The sequence below is a fragment of the Chiloscyllium punctatum genome, chromosome 22 (genome assembly GCF_047496795.1).
Source record: "Chiloscyllium punctatum isolate Juve2018m chromosome 22, sChiPun1.3, whole genome shotgun sequence".
In the NCBI taxonomy this organism is placed as follows: domain Eukaryota; kingdom Metazoa; phylum Chordata; class Chondrichthyes; order Orectolobiformes; family Hemiscylliidae; genus Chiloscyllium; species Chiloscyllium punctatum.
In genome coordinates this window covers 27,671,055-27,689,733 of record NC_092760.1, presented here as the reverse complement: position 1 = coordinate 27,689,733, position 18,679 = coordinate 27,671,055, and the positions used below count along the sequence as shown (strand labels likewise).

Here is an 18,679-nt window from a genome sequence, read left to right as displayed (position 1 = left end):
CCCACCCTACCTCTTGCAAAAATGCCATCCCGTATTCCCAATTCCTCCGCCTCCGCCATATCTGCTCCCAGAAGGACTAGTTCCACCACAGACCACACCAGATGGCCTCCTTCTTTAGAGACCGCAATTTCCCTTCTCACGTGGTTAAAGATGCCCTCCAACACATCTCGTCTACATCCCACACCTCCGCCCTCAGACCCCACCCCTCCAACTGTAACAAGGACAGAACGCCCCTGGTGCTCACCTTCCACCCTACCAACCTTCGCATAAACCAAATCATCTGCCGACATTTCCGCCACCTCCAAAAAGACCCCACCACCAGGGATATATTTCCCTCCCCACCCCTTTCCGCCTTCCGCAAAGACCGTTCCCTCCGTGACGACCTGGTCAGGTCTGCGCCCCCCTACAACCCACCCTCCCATCCTGGCACCTTCCCCTGCCACCGCAGGAACTGCAAAACCTGCACCCACACTTCCTCCCTCACCTCTATCTAAGGCTCTAAAGGAGCCCTGCACATCCACTAATATCATTTATTGCATCTGTTGCTCCCGATGCGGTCACCTATACATTGGGGAGACTGGACGCCTCCTAGCAGAGCGCTTTAGGGAACATCTCCGAGATACCCACACCAATCAAACCCACCACCCTGTGGCCCAACATTTCAACTCCCCCCTCCCACTCTACTGAGGACATGGAGGTCCTGGGCCTCCTTCACCGTCCCTCCCTCACCACCAGACGCCCGGAGGAAGAATGCTTCATCTTCTACCTCAGAACACTTCAACCCCAGGACATCAATGTGGACTTCAACAGTTTCCTCATTTCCCCTTCCCCCACCTCACCCTAGTTCCATACTTCCAGCTCAGCACTGTCCCCATGACTTGTCCGACCTGCCTATCTTCTTTTCCACCTATCCATTCCACCCTCCTCCCTGACCTATCACCTTCATCCCCTTCCCCACTCACCTATTGTACTCTATGCTACTTTCTCCCCACCCCCACCCTCCTCTAGCTTATCTCTCCACCCTTCAGGCTCTCTGCCTTTATTCCTGATGAAGGGCTTTTGCCCGAAACGTCAATTTTGCTGCTTCTCGGATGCTGCCTGAACTGCTGTGCTCTTCCAGCACCACTAATCCAAAATCTGGTTTCCAGCATCTGCAGTCATTGTTTTAACCTAGAATATTAACAAGTTGACCAAATGAGCAGACACCGAGCAGATGAAATTCAATACCAAGAAATGTGAGGTAATGCATTTTGGTAGAAAAAACATGAAGAGACAGGTACAGGGATCAGTGGGAGTACAGGAGCAGAGGGACCCTGAGGTTCACGTACATGATTTTCTGAAGGTGGCCAGACAAGTTGTTAAGAAAGCTTATAGGATCCTTGGGTTGATAAATAGAGACATAGGATACAAAAGCAAGGAAGTAATGTTACATCACTACAGTTACTGATGAGAACACATTTGGAGTATGTATTCAGTTCTGGGAGTCTGAAAAGGCTTAGCTGCTCAATTAAGTCAGTTAAAGGCAGTGAGGGAACTAAGAAGAAGATGCAGTGTATCTGACCTCATGCTCACCAACCCACCATAGGAATATAAGTAGGAGCTTGTGGAAACGAAGTCCCAACATCATTTGACAAAGCCACCACGGAGTTAGTGCTACTTCCTCACAGCACCAGGGGCCCAGGTTAGATTCAAGTCTCGGGCGACTGTCTGTGTAGAGTTGGCACATTCTCCCTGTGTCTGCGTGGGTTTCCTCTGGGTGCTCTGGTTTCTTCCCACAGTCCAAAGATGTGCAGGTTAGGTGGATTGGCCATACTAAATTAACCTTGGTGCCCAGGGATGTGCAGGCGAAGTGGATTAGCAGTGGGAAATGCAGGGTTACAGGAATATTGCCAGGGGTCAGGGGGAGCGGGGAACTGGAGTGATGGGTGCAGGTGTGATGTTCTGTGGAGTGTCGATGTGGACTCGATTAGGATTCCACGCTGTAGGGATTCTTTATTCTGGAGAAATTGTGCTTATTCTCCATGGAGCAGAGAAGATTAAGATATGATTTTATTGAACTGTTCAACTTTATGAACAATTCTGGCAGGGCAAAGCAAGACGTTGCGATTAGTTGGTATGTCAGTAACTAGGCCACACTTAGAGTATTGCATTCAGTTCTAGTCTCCACATTACAGGAAAAATGTGAAGCCTTTGGAGAAGGTGCAGAAGACATTTATCAGAATGCTGTCTGGATTGGAGGGTATTAGCTATAAGGAAAGGCTAGAAAAATTTGGGTTGTTTTCTCTGGAGTGGTAAAGGCTGTGGGGAGACTTGATAGAAGGCTATAAAATTATGAGATGCATAGATAGGGTTGACGGTCAGAATATCTTTCCCAGAGTTAAAACTAGGCATGCATTTACGGTGAGAGGAGGAACATTAAAAAGAGATGTGAGGGGCAAGTATTTTATACAGAGAGTCGGGAACCTGCTGCCAGGGGCGCAGTTAAAAGTCTGTTAGATAAGCACATGAATGGACAAAGAATGGACCAAAAGCAGGCAGAAGGGATTAGTTTAATTTAACGTCCAGTTGGTACAACATCGTGGGGCCGAACAGCCTGTTGCAGTATAACAAATGATTTGCAGTCATAGTGCTCTGCACCCATACCTGTCAGTTTCTGAAAGGGTATTGCCTCTGAGGCTGCCAGCTAGGTTAAACTCTTTATGTTGCGAAGTTCCAGGCCCCATAAGCAGTCAGGAGAATTTTTGTCTGTTGTCCCCTTTTGCCTGAAAGTATACCTCATTCTTTTGGCATATTGGGACCAAACCCCCACACCCACATCATATGGCTCCAGTTCTGGATGTAGGTTTGCTGGAAGGTTCGTTTTCAGGCGTTTCATCACCATACTAGGTAACACCTTGAGTGAACCTCCGAATGAAGCACTGGTGGTGTAGCCCGCTTTCTATTTATTTATTTGGGTTTCCTTTGGTTGGTGATATCATCTCCTGTGGTGCATCATTTCCCATGGCAATGTCATTTCCTGTTCTTTTTCTCGGGAGGTGGTAAATGGGATCCAAGTCAATGTGTTTGTTGATTGAGTTTCGGTCAGAATGCCATGCTTCCAGGAATTTTTGTGTGTATATAAATAGAGTATATTCATATTTATATATGGAAATAGAACATATAAGTATAAAGCAGGCTACACCTCCAGTGCTTCATCTGGAGGCTCACTGAAGATGTTGCCTAGTATGGTGATGAAACATCTGAAAATGAACCTTCCAGCTCAGCGAGCAAACCTATATCCAGAACCTCAAACTGAACTACAAATTTTCGCAAATCTCACTAATATGGTTGCAGTTCCCCAAACTGCAAGCCTTTTAATTTTTCCTCATTGGTGCTTACCAGATTTGTCAAAAGGCAAGGCTTTTGGAAACTTTTCTCTGTTCTCATTGCCAATGTAATAACAGAGGAAGACTGCCTGGAAAGGAACACCACCTACGTTTGAACACCAAAATAATAACACTACATCTTTTTCAGTAGATCCAGAAGGCTATCACACACAACTGAATGGTTTCCCCACCACAACATCACCTTAACATTTTTCCCAACTACTAATGACCGACAGTAGATCACCGATGTAGCCCACTGGATATTTACATGCAGCACCTGTTACAGGCACTGCAGAGTGAGAGGGAGTGGGTCTGCTTTATAACATGCTTTCATCAGCCAGTTCAGAAATGTTATTACACACCTCTGGAGGAGGTGGGATTTGAACCTAGGTCTCTCTGGTTTAGACCAGGGGCACTACCACTACATCGCAAGAACCCTTTGCATTTTCTTTATAAAGGTCTCAAGTGTTGAGTTCTAGCCAGGCATATTACCAAGGGAACCCATATTCAACAAGCTCCACGGTGAAATTAATCAGTGATTCCCCATGGGCCTCATAGGGGTTAACACACCTAAGAATTCATGACCTATAGGATGGATGTTGTGAAACCTGAAAGAATTCAGAAAAGATTTACAAGGACATTGCCGGGATTGGAAGGTTTGAGCTATAGGCTGAATAAGCTGGGGCTGTTTTCCCTGGACTGTCAGAGGCTGAGGGGTGACCTTATAGAGGTTTATAAAATCATGAGGGGCATGAGAGGTAAATAGACAAGGTCTTTTCCTTGGGATGGGGAAGTCCAGAACTAGGGGGCATAGGTTTAAAGTGAGAGGGGTAAGATATAAAAGGGACCTCAAGGATAACATTTTCACACAGAGGGTCGTGCGTGTGTGGAATGAGTTGCCAGAGGAAGTGGTGGAGGCTGCTACAATTACAACATTTAAAAGCTATTTGGATGACTATATGAATGGGAATGGTTTAGAGGGATAAAGGCCACATGCTGGCAAATGGAACTAGATTCATTTAGACTATCTGGTCAGCATGGATGAGTTGGACCGAAGGGCTGTTTCCATGCTGTGCATCTTTGTGACTCGAATTAATTATGTGATCCGTCTCTTGCAGAAAGCTCTACCTCGCTATGATTCCTCGCTGAATATCATGGCCGAAATTGGCAACCGCCTGGGGCAGGCCCAAGCTCTTTTGGGAATTGCCAAGTGCTGGTTCATCCAAAAGGAGCAGGACAAGGTAGGAGCCAACACCAGGAATTCTGGGGGACTGAATTAACCAACACTTGGAGAGGCATGAATTAATTATGAGCAGTCAGCATGGTTTTATTAAGGGGAGGTCACATCTGACCAACTTGATTGAATTTTTCTGAAGAGGGGACCGGGTGTGGAGATGATGACAATGCTTTTGATTAGATTGTATTCCCTACGATATGGAAACAAGCCCTTCAGACCAACAAGTCCACATCGACCCTCCGAAGAGTAACCCACCCAGACCCAATCCCCCACACTATATTTACTCCTGACTAATGCACCTAATACTATGGGCAATTTAGCATGGCCAATTCACCTGACCTGCACATCTTTTGGATTGTGGAGGAAACCGCAGCACCTGGAGGAAACCCACACAGACACGGGGAGAATGTGCAGACTCCACAGTCACCCGAGGCTGGCATTGAACCCAGGTCCCTGGTGCTGTGAGGCAGCAATGCTAACCACTGAGCCACTGTGCTGCCCCATATATATACCATCTATTTGGATTTCAGCAAGGTTTTTGATAAGGTCCTGTGTGGGAGACTGATACCAAAGGTAAGGGTAGAGTAGAGAGTACCTTTCTCTTTATCATTTCCACCATATACAACTGATATAGTAACAACGAGATAGCCTTTCTCCAGGACCGAGGGTGCTACATGGATAGCACTCACTACACAATCGTACATGGCATAAAGTGCATAAGAAGTGCAAAACAGGCAAGTTACAGTGTAACAGAAGAGTGATGAATAGTAGACATTTTTCTAGCAGCAATACGAAAGAACTTCAGATGGGAAAGAGTCCGATTATGCCGTGTTAAGGAGCCTGATGGCTTGGGGGAAGAAACTGTTGCACAGTCTAGCCATGAGAGACCGAATGCTCCTGTATCTTCTGCTAGATGGCACAAGGGAGAAGAGTTTGAGTGAGGGGGGTGTGGGGTCTTCCACAATGCTGTTAGCCTTCAGATGCAGCATGTGGAGTAAATGGAGTCCATCGGATCAAAGGAAATTTGGCAAATGGGATCCTCAATTGGCTGAGTGTTAGGAAGCAGAGGATAATTATTGAGAGGTGCTATTCCGATTGGAAATTGGTATCCAGTGAGGTTCCACATGGGTAGGTGTTGGGGCTCTTGCTATTTGTGGTTTATATAAATGATTTAGATTTGAGTATAGGAGGGTTGATCAGTAAGTTCAAAGGGGATACAAAAATTGGTGGGATGGTGAGTAGTGAAGAGGATATCCTTTGACTACAAGGCGATATAAATGAGCTGGTGAGCGGCCATGGAATTCAATCCAGATAAATGTGAGGTGATGCACTGGGGCACGACAAACCGTGCAAGGGAATGCAAAATCATGGTGGGAACCTGGGCAGAACAGAAGGGAGGGATACTGCTCTTTATTGGACAAGTCATAGAGTTTAGGAGCAGGGAGATTATGCTGAATCTGTATAAAATATTGGTTAGGCGACAGCTAGAGTATTGTGTGCAGGTCTGGAATTCATGTTATAGGAGGAATGTGATCGCACTGGAGAGGGTGCTGAGTAGGTTTATCAGAATGTTACCTGGGCTGGAGAGTTTTAGGTATGAAGAGAGATTGGACAGATTTTGTTTTCCATAGAGCAGAGGAGATTGAGAGGCGTCATGATCGAGATGTCGAAAATGATGAGGGGATTAGATAGGAACTTTACCCCTCAATGGAGGGATCAGTGAGCAAGGGGCATACCTTAAAGGTATGAGGTGATGTGAGGAAAACATTTTAACTCAAAGGGTGGTGGGAGTCTGGGATTCACTTCCTGTAAGGCTATTAGAGAGAGAAGCCTGCACAATATTTAAGAAGTGTTTAAATGGGCATTTGCGATGCCAAGGCATACAAGGCCTGGTGCTGGAAGATGTGATGGGCTGAAGAGCCTCTTTGTGTACTGTTGATCTCGCTGACTGTCTGATCTATAGCTGTGTGGCATGGTCCCTGTGTTAACACGAACTCTGGTTGTTCTGTAATCCTGTCTGTGAAGTGATGAAGGTGAGCAGAGCGCAAATCTGGAAGGTTTGATGTTATTTCAGTGATGTATGTGTGGATTGGCAGAGCATGAGAAATTGACTGTTGCCAGCCCACATAAGGTGATGTGCCAACCAATAGAGGCACAGGTCTAAATTCATCCAGTGAAATTCATAACTTGACACAGCTTTAAAGCTCTCTAGCTCTCAGCTTCTATTGTTGATGGAGAAGACACCAGCCTGTTAGCGTTTTCCTGATGATACCCACCTATTTCCGAAATTATCCTTCTAATTCTTCTCTGCACTCACTCTTCGAAATCTGATTTTTGAATGTATCTCCTGGAAACTTCTTCTCACTATTGTTTCCCAATTTGGCATTCAAGATAGAGAAGGGCATTGGGGGGTGGGGGAGGGGTGTCAGAAAATTGATCAATGGAGTGATTATAGCCGAGAAGGGGGTGGGGGGGGTGGTAATAGATCAGAATCATTAAATGGGGAGGAGTGGCATAGTAGTAATGTCACTGGACTAGTAATCCAGAAACAGGCTAACATTCTGGGGATAGCTGATGATAATGGCTGATGGTGACATTTGAATTCAATAAAAATCTGGAATTCCTTTCAAACGAAGCTCATCTAATGACAACAATGTAACTACTGATGATTGTCTTTAAAACCCATCTGGTTGGCAAATAGATACTGCTGTCTGGACTGGTCTGGTCTGCATATGTGACTCCAGGCCCACAGCAATGCGGTTGAGTCTGAAATACCCTCTGGCAATTAAGGGTGGGCAATAAATCACCCTGGCCCAGACAGTGATGTCCACATCCCATCTAAGAATATTTTTTGACTTGAACTGAAGAACAAAAAAGCAGCAGAGGGTTGGTACTGTGAGAGGGTCAGTGGTGAGGAAAAGTTGGTACTGTCATATGGTCACTGCTGAGAGAGTGCCGCACTGTCAGAAGGTCAGCACCTTCGGGGTGCCACACTATCAGAAGGTCAGTGCCAAGGGGTTGCCACACTGTCGGAGGGTCAGTGCCGAGGATGTGCCACACTGTCAGAGGGTAGGTGCCCAGGGAGTGCTGCAGTGTCGGAGGGTCATTGCTGAGGGAGAGCCGCAATGTCAGGGGGTCAGTGCTGAGGGAATGCTACACTGTCAGAGGGTCAGTGCTGAGGGAGTGCCACACTGTAAGAGGGTCAGTACTGAGGGAGTGCTGTACTGTCAGAGGGTTATCACTAAGTGAGCACCGCACTGTCGGAGGGTCAGTGCTGAGGGAGGGCCGCACGGTCAGAAGGTCAGTGCTGAGGGAGTGCTGTACTGTCAGACGGTTATCACTGAGTGAGTGTCACACTGTTGGAGTGTCAGTGCTGAGGGAGGGCCACTCTTTCAGACGGTTAGTGCTGAGGGAGCGCTGCACTATCAGAGGGTCATTGCTGATGGAGTACTCCACTCTCGGGTGGTCTATCTGCATTTACACTGTGTATCACTCATGGATTAAAATTGGCTATCCCTCTTCATTTCACACTTATTACTTTATAGGCTCTCGAGGTGGTGGAGAAAGCTGGAGAACTGGCTGAAGCTGTGGGCAACAAGGTATGCGATTGTATGGATGCCAAGATTGGTCATTGTGAATATAATTGTAAATTGCTCCTTCAAAGGTGCCATTCCCAGGAGGGAAATGTGCCGTGATGCAAGAGAACAGAAGCAATGGGCAAAAATTCATAGCATTTATGAATAGATAGACAACATACAGTGTGGAAACAAGCATTTTGGCCCAACAAGACCACACTGACCTTCCGAAGAGTAACCCACCAAGACCCATTCCCTTACCCCAATATTTACCCCTGACTAATGCACCTGACACTATGGACAATTTAGCGTGGCCAATTCACCTGACTTGCACATCTTTGGACTGTGGGAGGTAACCAGAGCACCCAGGGGAAACCCACTCAGACACAGGAGAATGTGCAAACTCCACACAGACAGTTGCCCGAGGTGGGAATCAAACCCAGGTCCCTGGCGCTGTGAGGCAGCACATGAACCACTGAGTCACTGCGCCACCCATGATCTTCTGACATCGAGTATTGAATGACATAATGGAAGGTATTGGGCTGCTGAGGAACAAATAATAGAAAACTAATAATAGAAATCCATGCATTATGCATTCTCTTGCCTGGTTTTTTATGTCCCAGTGCATTTATCTGGATTGAATTCTATTGCCATTGACCAGTTCACCTAACCAACTCATTTATAATCCCTTGTAATTTAAGGTACCCTCCTCACTATCTACCATCCCACCAATTTTTGTATCATCTTTGAACTTATTTATTAATTTTATTCTATTTTCCATCATTTCACCCTTTGCATCACAAGGGGGCATCATCATCTTATGTTTTCCTTCTATCAGCCTTCGAGTTCTAGAGTCCCACCATCCTCTGGATAAAAAAAAAGATTTTCCTTACATCCCCTTTAAACTTTCTCTCCCTTACGTTAGACGTATGTTCCCTGCTGGTCATTGATCTCCCCACCTGCCCACCTGTAATATAGATATGCCCCTCAGAATTTTAGATGCCTCAATCTTGTCCCCTCTCATTTTCCTCTGCTCTAAGCAAAACAATCCCATTCTGTTCATAACTGAAACTCTCCAGCCCAGGCAACATCTCCTGTGCACTATCGCTTCTATAAGATGGATTCAAGAACAGTAAACAATACCTTAGCTGTGGCCTAACCAACCTATTATACAGTTCCAGCAATACATCTCTGCTCTTAAACTCCATGTCTCAACTAATAGCATGTGCCATAGTTGCATATGCCTATATCTGTCCCAATTCCTTGAGGGGCAGGTGTACATACACACCAAGGTCCCTCTGAACCTCAGTGCTTCCTAGGGTCCTCCCATTCATCACTTATTCCCTTGCCTTGTTTGTTCTGCTCAAACGCATCATTTCACGTTTATCCAGATTGAAACCCATTTGTATTGTTCAACCCGTATGATCAGCCTGTTTATGTCATCCTGTATTCTAAGGTTATCCTGCTCACTATTTACCACCCTACCAATTTTTTTACCTTTGGAAACTTACTGATCAACCGTTCTGCCGTCAAGTGTAAATCATTTTTATAAACCACAAAATGCAAGGGCCCCATCACTGAACCCTATAGGGTCTCACTGAGCACAGACTTCCAACAAAAAAAACACCCACTCAACCACCACCCTCTGCTTACTGCTAATCAGCCAATTGTGGATTCAGTTTACCAAATTTCCTTGGATCCCATGGACTGTTACCTTTGCTGTCAGTCTCCCATGCAGTACCTTAGCAAAAGCCTTGCCAAAATCTAAGTATGCAACATCTAAGTACATACCTGGTAACTTCCTTGAAAATTTCAATCAATTGGTCAGAGAAGATCCCCTTTTAAAAACCATGCTGACTGTTCTTGATTAATCCCCGCCTGTCCAATTGCAGATTCTTTCTGTTGCTCAGAGTTGCTTCTAATTGTTACCCCACCACCAAGTTTAATTTCCTGGTTTATCCCTTATTCCAGTCTTGACTGTCCTCTGGCAGTCTCCAATAGCCAGAGAGGAATTAACCATTTTTGCCAGTGTCCCTACTATTTCCTCCCTTGCCTCACCCAACAGCACAGGGTACACTTACAGAGTCACGAGTCATACAACATGGCTACAGACCAGCAGGTCCAACCAGTCCATGCTGAACATAATTCTGAACTAAACTAGTCCCACCTTCCTGCTCCTGGCCCATATCCCTCCAAACCTTTCTTATTTATGTATCTATCCAAATGTCTTTTAAACATTCTAATTGTAGCCACATCCATGCGCAAACCACCCTCTATGTGGAAAATTTACCTCTTGTGTCTTTTTTAAATTTCTCTCCTCTCACCTTAAAAATGTGCTGCTAGTATTGAAATTCCCCATCTTGGGGAAAAGGACAACGACCATCTGTATCTATACCTCTAATTATTTTATAAACTTCTGTCAGGTCACCTCTCAACCTCCTATGCTCCAGTGAAAAATCTCCCAGCCTATCCAGCCTTTCTTTATAACTCAAACCTTCCATACCTGGCATCATCCCGGTAAATCTCTTATGAGCTCTCTACAGCTTGATAATATTCTTCCTATAACTGTGCGACCAGAACTGGACACAGTATTCCAGAAGAGACCTCACCAATGTCCTGTACAACCTCAACATAATGTCCCAACACCTATTCTCAAAAAACTGAGCGTCGAAGGCTAATGTGTCAAACACCCTTTTAATCACAACGTCTATATGTAATGCACACTTTAAAGAATTATGTACCTGCACCCCTTGGTACCTCTGTTCTACAATACTACCCAAGGCCTTACCATTAATTGTGTAAGCCCTACCCCAATACCTCACATTTATCCAGATTGAACTCCATCTGTCATTTTTCAGCCCATTGAACCTTCTATAATCTGAGAAAACCTTCTTCACTGTCTACTATGCCACCAATTTTTATGTTATCCATAAGCTTTTAATCATGCCTTCTATAATCTTATCGGAGAGGACCCAGAACTGATCCCTGTGGAACACCGCTGGTGATAGTCCTCCAGTCCAAAATGCAGCCCTCCACCACCGCTCTCTGTCTCCTGCCATTAAGCCAATTATATGTACAATTGGCAAGCTCACCCTGAATCAAATGTGACCTAACTTCATGAGTTCGCCTACCATGAGGAACCTTGTCTAGAATCTAAATAAACGATGTGTATTGCACTGCCTTCATCAACCTTTTTATTAACCTCCTCAAAAAACTCAACCAACTTTCTGAGACACAATTATCATCGCACAAAACCATGATGACTGTCCCTAATCAATTTTTGCCTCTCTAAATGTCCATAAATCCTATCTTTTATAGTCACCTCCAGCAATTTACCGAAAACTGAAGTCAGACTTTCAAGCCTACATCCTTTCTGGAGATTTATCTATTTTTAAGCTTGCCAGATCACTTAGAACCTCCTCTCTGTCACTCAGACCCTCCGCTCTGTTGATGCGAATTTCTTTAATCGTATCACAGACTTTCTCCCTGATTTCTACACCCATATCGTTCTTCTCACTAGTGAGCACCACTATTTATTTAGAATCTCCTGGCTCCATACACAAATTACCAATGTGGTCTTTTCCCTCCTTATCCTTTCTGCCCTTAATGTATCTGTAAATGACTTTGGATTTTCCTTTATTTTACCTGCCAGTATCCTTTCATATATCCTTTTCACTCTCCTAAATACCACATTAAGTACCTTCTTGTATACTCTATACTTCTGTAGGGTTTATGCTGTTTTGAGCCCTCAGCAGCTGCCATAATCCTTCAATTTTCTCTTAATTCAATGCTGTAGATCCCTTGATATCTTGGGTCTACAGGATTTCACTGTCATGCCCTTTTTCTTTATTGGAACATGCTGACTCTGTACTCTCCATGTTTCCTTCTGAAATTCATTCCACTGTTCTGAGACAGATTTACCTGGAGGTATCTGCTCCCAGTCCACTCTGGTCAAATCATACCTGGTCTTATTAAAATTGAACTTCCCATAGATGTGAACTTTGATTTCAGGCCCATCCTTCACCTTTTCCATGCAATTTTGAATCTAATGAAGTTATTATAGCTGAGTGCAAAATGCTCTTCCATTGATTCGTCAACCACTTAACCAGTTTTGTTACCTAGAAGGTCTTCTACATACAGGTTGAAGAAAACCATCCTGGATGCATTTTAAAAATTCCACTCCCTCAAACGTTTCAAACTGACTCTCCCAGTTAATGTTAGGCAAATTGAAATGGAAGGATGTTTACTGTGTTATGTCGAGTGAAGACTTCCAAGATCATAAATGTTGTCTTCAGTTTGGTTGAGAAGAATCGGGGATTAAGTTCAAGAAACAAGTTAACAGTTTAATTCAGTAAGGACAAAAACAGAAAAAAAAAGCTTTAGTTTTCTCTGAGCAGGGGTTCAGGGATATTCAGAGAAGCCAGCAGAAGGGTATAATTGAAGATTCCAAAGGCTTTCGATGGAAATCTGCATTTTATTAGAACTGAGTAAAGGACTTTGACAGGAAGCTTTAAATTGTCTCCACAGTCAACGGGAATGAAATCAGAGGGAATGATTGAGTTGAAGATAGCAGCATAATTTCTCTGGGCTTGAATGTCTGTAATGGGTAGTATTGGAAAACAGGTTGAAACTTTACATTTGCATTTGTGTTAAGATCTTTTACATAAAGACATAGGGAGGGAGAGAGGTTTGCTTATATTATTTTCATTTATGAAAGAAGCCTATGTTCTGTTGTTAAAGAACATCAGCTTCAAATGAATGCATTTCAGTGAGTAACCAGCAGATTAACAACCGAAGAAAGATTAAATTTGCGATCAACCAAGCCATATTTACTTTCAGTGATTTGGCTTGTCCAATAGTAACAATAGTGGCTGAGATTGTAACGAAAGCTCACTAATATTGCTGAGGGTGGGCTTTGATCATGTGGGAAGTATGTCCCAGAATGACAAAAATGGAATCTGTCAGAAATGAAGACAGGATTTGGTGGATCAGTTCTCTACATTTTAAAGGCAATACACCCTTTGACGAGTGTGTGTGTGTCTGCATGTGTGCGTGTGTGTGAGAGGGAGAGAGACTATCTCTGCCCAATCTACCTGCTGAAGCTTGGTTTCTGCTTCATCTCCCTAGCTGTATATGCTAAAGGCACACTGTCTAAGTGAGACAATCTATCGAGTGAAGGGTTCCCAGCGGCTTCTGCGAGAACATGTTGTTAAATTCCATGAGTGCATGGAAGACATGGAGTTGTACTGCGGGATGTGTGGAGATTCCATTGGAGATAAGAACTCCCAGCTCCAGGCGCTGCCATGCTCCCATCTTTTCCATCTGAAGTAAGTCTCACACCTGAAACAGCAGAGAAATGAAATTCATCAGTAAGTTGCAAAGCTATGCTGTGTGATGTGAACATTACATCTTAGATACTAGAGTATAAATGAATATTTCAGTGCAGGACTGTTGGAGGGTCAGTGCTGAGAGAATGTAGCATCATCAGACGGCTAGTGCTGGGGAAATGCCACGTTGTCAGAGGGTCAGTACGAAAGAAGTGTTGCGCTTTCGAGGGGTCAGCACTGAGGGAGTGATACACTGTTCAAGGGTCAGTACTGAGGGGGTGCTGCACTGTCAGAGGGTCAGTACTGAGGGAGTGATAAACTGTTCGAGGGTCAATACTGGGGGAGTGCTGCACTGTTGGAGGGTCAGTACTGAGGGAGTGCTGCACTGTCAGAGGGTCAGTACGGAGAGAGTGATACACTGTTCAAGGGTCAGTACTGACGGAGCACTGCACTGTCGAAGGGTTACTACTGAAGACACACCGCACTGTCAGAGGGACAGAACTGAGTGGGCGCTGCACTGTCGGAGGGTCAGTACTGAGGAGATACCATATTGTTAGTGAATCAGTACTGAGGAAAGGTTAAAATCAACTAGGCAAAAGTGAGGACTGCAGATGCTGGAAACCAGAGTTTAGAACAGAGTGGTGCTGGAAAAGCACAGCAGGTCAGGCAGCATCTGAGGAGCAGGAGAATCGACATTTCAGGCAAAAGCCCTTCATCGGGAATAGAGGCAGGAAGCCTCTGGGGTGGGGAGATAAATGAGGGGGGTAGGGGGGGAGGTGAGGCTGGGGAGAAAGTAGCAAAGAGTACAATAGGTGAATGGGGGTGGGGATGGAGGTGATAGGTCAGAGAGGAGGGTGGAGTGAATAGGTGGGAAGGGAGATTGGCAGGTAGGACAGGTCATGAGGACAGTGCTGAGCTGGAACTTGGATAAGGTGGGGGGAGGGGAAATGAGGAAACTGATGAAGTCCACATTGATGCCCTGGGGTTGAAGTGTTCCGAGGCGGAAGATGAAGCGTTCTTCCTCCAAGCATCGTGTGGTGAGGGAGCGATGGTGGAGGAGGCCCAACACATGCATGTCCTCAGCAGAGTGGGAGGGGGAGTTGAAATGTTGGGCCATGTGGCGGTGTGGGGTTCATTGGTGCAGGTGTCCTGGAGATGTTCCCTAAAGCGCTCTGCTAGGAGGCGTCCAATCTCCCCAATGTAGAGGAGACTGCATCAGGAGCAACAGATACAATAAATGACATTGGTAGATGTGCAGGTGAAACTTTGATGGATGTGGAAGGCTGCTTTGGGGCTTTTGAATGGTGGTGAGGGAGGAGGTGTGGGCGCAGGTTTTACAATTCCTGCGGTGGCAAGGGAGGGTGCCAGGAAGGGAGGGTGGGTTGTAGGGGGGCGTGGACCTGACCAGGTAGTCACGGAGGGAACGGTTTTTGCAAAAAAGCCGAAAGGGGTGGGTGGGAAATATATCCCTGGTGGTGGGGTCTGTTTGGAGGTGGCGGAAATGTTGGCGGATGATAATACATGCCGTGAAGTCGAACACTTCTTCCGCTGCCTCCGCCTCTGAGCTTACTTTTACAATCAGGACTCCCGCCCACCTTCCAAGGACCCCATTGCCCACCTCCAACACACTGCATCCACCTGGACACCCTGTGCTGGCATATTACCCACGTTAATGTGAAGGTTGGTAGGGTGGAAGGTGAGGACCAGGGGCGTTCTGTCCTTGTTACGGTTGGAGGGATGGGGTTTGAGGGCAGAGGTGCGGGATGTAGACGAGATGCGTTGGAGGGCATCTTCAACCACGTGAGAAGGGAAAATGTGATCTCTAAAGAAGGAGACCATCTGGTGTGTTCTGTGGTGGAACTGGTCCTCCTGGGAGTATACACGGTGGAGGCGGAGGAATTGAGAATAGGGGATGGCAATTTTGCAGGAGGTAGGATGGGAAGAGGCGTAATCCAGGTAGCTGTAGGAGTCGGTGGGTTTGTAAAGCAAATGTCAGTGTCAAGTCAGTTGTCATTAATGGAGATGTAGAGGTCCAGGAAGGGGAGGGAGGTGCCAGAGATGGTCCAGGTAAATTTAAGGTTGGGGTGGAATGTGTTGGTGAAGTTGATGAACTGCTCAACCTCCTCGCAGGAGCATGAGGTGGCGCCAATGCAGTCATCAATGTAGCGGAGGAAGAGGTGGGGAGTGGTACCGGTGTAACTACGGAAGATGGATTGTTCTATGTAGCTGACAAAGAGACAGGCATAGCTGGGGCCCATACGGGTTCCCACGGCTACCCCTTTGGTCTGAAGGAAGTGGGAGGATTCGAAGGAGAAATTGTTAAGGGTGAGAACCAGTTCTGCCAAACGAATGAGAGTGTCAGTGGAAGGGTACTGTTGGGGATGTCGGGAGAGGAAGAAACAGAGGGATTGGAGGCCCTGGTCATGGCAGATGGAGGTGTAGAGGGATTGGATGTCCATGGTGAAGATGAGGCATTGGGGACAGGGGAAATGGAAGTCTCATAGGAGGTGGAGGGCGTGGATGGTGTTTCGAACGTATGTGGGGAGTTCCTGGACTAGGGGGGATAGGACAGTATCAAGGTAGGTGTAGATGAGTTCGATGGGGCAGGAGCAGCCTGAGACAATTGGTCGGCCAGGGTGGTCAGGCTTGTGGATCTTGGGAAGGAGGTAGAACCGGGCAGTGCGGGGTTCCTGGACTATGAGGTTGGAAGCTGTGGGTGGGAGATCTCCTGAGGTAATGAGGTCCTGTATGGTCTGGGAGATGATGGTTTGGTGATGGGCAGTGGGGTCATGGCCGAGGCGGTGGTAGGAAGAGGTGTCCTCGAGTTGGCTTCTGGCTTCAGCGGGGTAGAGGTCAGTACGCCTGACTCCAACTGCGCCCCCTTTATCTGCTTGCTTGATGGTGAGGTTAAGATTGGAGCAGAGGGTGTAGAGGGCAGCGTTTTGTGAGGGTGAGAGTTTGGAGAGGGGAAGGGGGGGGTAGACAGTTTGAGGTGGTTAATGTTTCAACGGCAGTTGGAAATGAAGAGGTTGAGGGTGGGTAATAGGCCAGCACGGGGTGTCCAGGTGGATGGAGTGTGTTGGAGGCGGGTGAAGGGGTCCTCGGAAGGTGGGCGGGAGTCCTGATTGTGAAAGGAAGCTCGGAGGCGGAGGCGGCGGAAGAAGTGTTCGACGTCACGGCGTGTATTAAATTCATTGATGCGTGGGCGGAGGGGGATGAAGGTGAGGCCTTTGCTGAGGACTGATCGTTCATCCTCAGTGAGGGGGAGGTCTCGAGGGATGGTGAAAACTCGGCAGGGCCGGGAGCTGGGATCTGGTGTGGGTGTGGAGCTGGGGGAGGGGATGGAGCCTGCAACTGGAGTGGGTGTGGTGGTGGGGGGAATGGGGGTGGAGTCATGAGTAGGGGTAGTGTTCCCCTCAGGGTTCTGGGGGGTGGGGATAGTGACAGTGGGATCTGTGGGGGGTGTGTCAGCAGACTGCAGGTGAGTGGTGTTGGTGGGGGCGGAAGTGGTGGCGAAAACAGCAGAAGAGGGGGCGGAAGTCGCTGAACGTGTGATATCAGCGACGACATGGTGACAGAAGTGATGTCCTATCCTCCCAGTCCAGGAACTCCCCACATAGTTTTGAGACACCACTCTCCTCCAAGATTTCCGTTTCCCCTGCCCCCAACGCCTCATCTTCACCATGGATATCCAATCCCTCTACACCTTCATCCACCATGACCAGGGCCTCCAAGCCCTCCGTTTCTTCCTCTCCCGACATCCCCAACAGTACCCTTCCACCGACACTCTCATTCATTTGGATGAACTGGTTCTCACCCTTAACAATTTCTCCTTCGAATCCTCCCACTTCCTCCAGACCAAAGGTGTAGCCATGGGCATATGTATGGGCCCCAGCTATGCCTGTCTCTTTGTTGGCTACGTAGAACAGTCAATATTCCATAATTACACCGGCACCACTCCCCACCTCTTCCTCCGCTACACTGATGACTGCATCAGCGCCACCTCGTGCTCCCGAGAGGAGGTTGAGCAGTTCATCAACTTCACCAACACATTCCACCCTGACCTTAAATTCACCTGGACCATCTCTGACACCTCCCTCCCCTTCCTGGACCTCTCCATCTCCATTAATGACTTGACACTAACATTTTTTACAAACCCATCGACTCCCACAGCTACCTGGATTATACCTCTTCCCATCCTATCTCCTGCAAAAATGTAATCCTGTAATTCCCAATTCCTCCGCCTCCACCGTATCTGCTCCCAAGAGGACCAGTTCCACCACAGAACACACCAGATGGCCTCCTTCTTTAGAGATCGTAATTTCCCTTCTCACATGGTTGAAGTTGCCCTCCAACTCATTTCATCCACATCCCTCAAACCCCTTCCAACTGTAACAAGGACAGAACGCCCCTGGTCCTCACCTTCCACCCTACCAACCTTCGCATTAACTGCGTCATCCGCCGACATTTCCGCCACCTCCAAACAGACCCCACCACCAGGGATATATTTCCCTCCCCACCCCTTTCTGCTTTCCGCAAAGGCTGTTCCCTCCGTGACTACCTGGTCAGGTCCACGCCCCCCCAACAACCCATACTTCCATCCTGGTACCCTCCCCTGCCACCGCAGGAATTGCAAAACCTGCACCCACACCTCCTTCCTCACCTCCATCCAAGGGCCCAAAGGAGCCTTCCACATCCATCAAAGTTTTACCTGCACATCCACCAATGTCATTTATTGTATCCGTTGCTCCCGATGCGGTCTCCTCTACATTGGGGAGACTGGATGCCTCCTCGCTGAGCGCTTTAGGGATCATCTCTGGGCCACCCGCACCAATCAACCCCACTGCCCCATGGACCAACATTCAACTCCCTCTCCCACTCTGCCGAGGACATGTATGTCCTGGGCCTCGTCCACCATCGCTCTCTCACCACCAGACGCCTGGAGGAAAAACGCCTCATCTTCCGCCTCGGAACACTTCAACCCCAGGGCATCAATGTGGACTTCACCAGTTTTCTCATTTCCCCTTCCCCCCCACCTCACCCCAGTTCCAACCTTCCAGCTCAGCACTGTCCTCATGACCTGTCTTACCTGCCAATCTCCCTTCCCACCTATCCGTTCAATCCTCCCCTCTGACCTATCACCTCCATCCCCACCCCCACTCACCTATTGTACTC

At 47.1% G+C, this 18,679-nt stretch overlaps 1 protein-coding gene across 1 annotated transcript in view; it reads left to right on the top strand.

Moving 5' to 3' along the window:
• LOC140493353 (43 kDa receptor-associated protein of the synapse-like) overlaps positions 1–18,679 on the top strand; it is a 49,533-nt gene that overhangs the window by 28,656 nt on the left and 2,198 nt on the right. Inside the window, exons 3-5 of the mRNA XM_072591752.1 lie at positions 4,484–4,606; positions 8,148–8,201; positions 13,305–13,504. Of these exons, the coding sequence (XP_072447853.1) occupies positions 4,484–4,606; positions 8,148–8,201; positions 13,305–13,504 (377 nt within the window). The remainder of the gene's footprint in view (positions 1–4,483; positions 4,607–8,147; positions 8,202–13,304; positions 13,505–18,679) is intronic.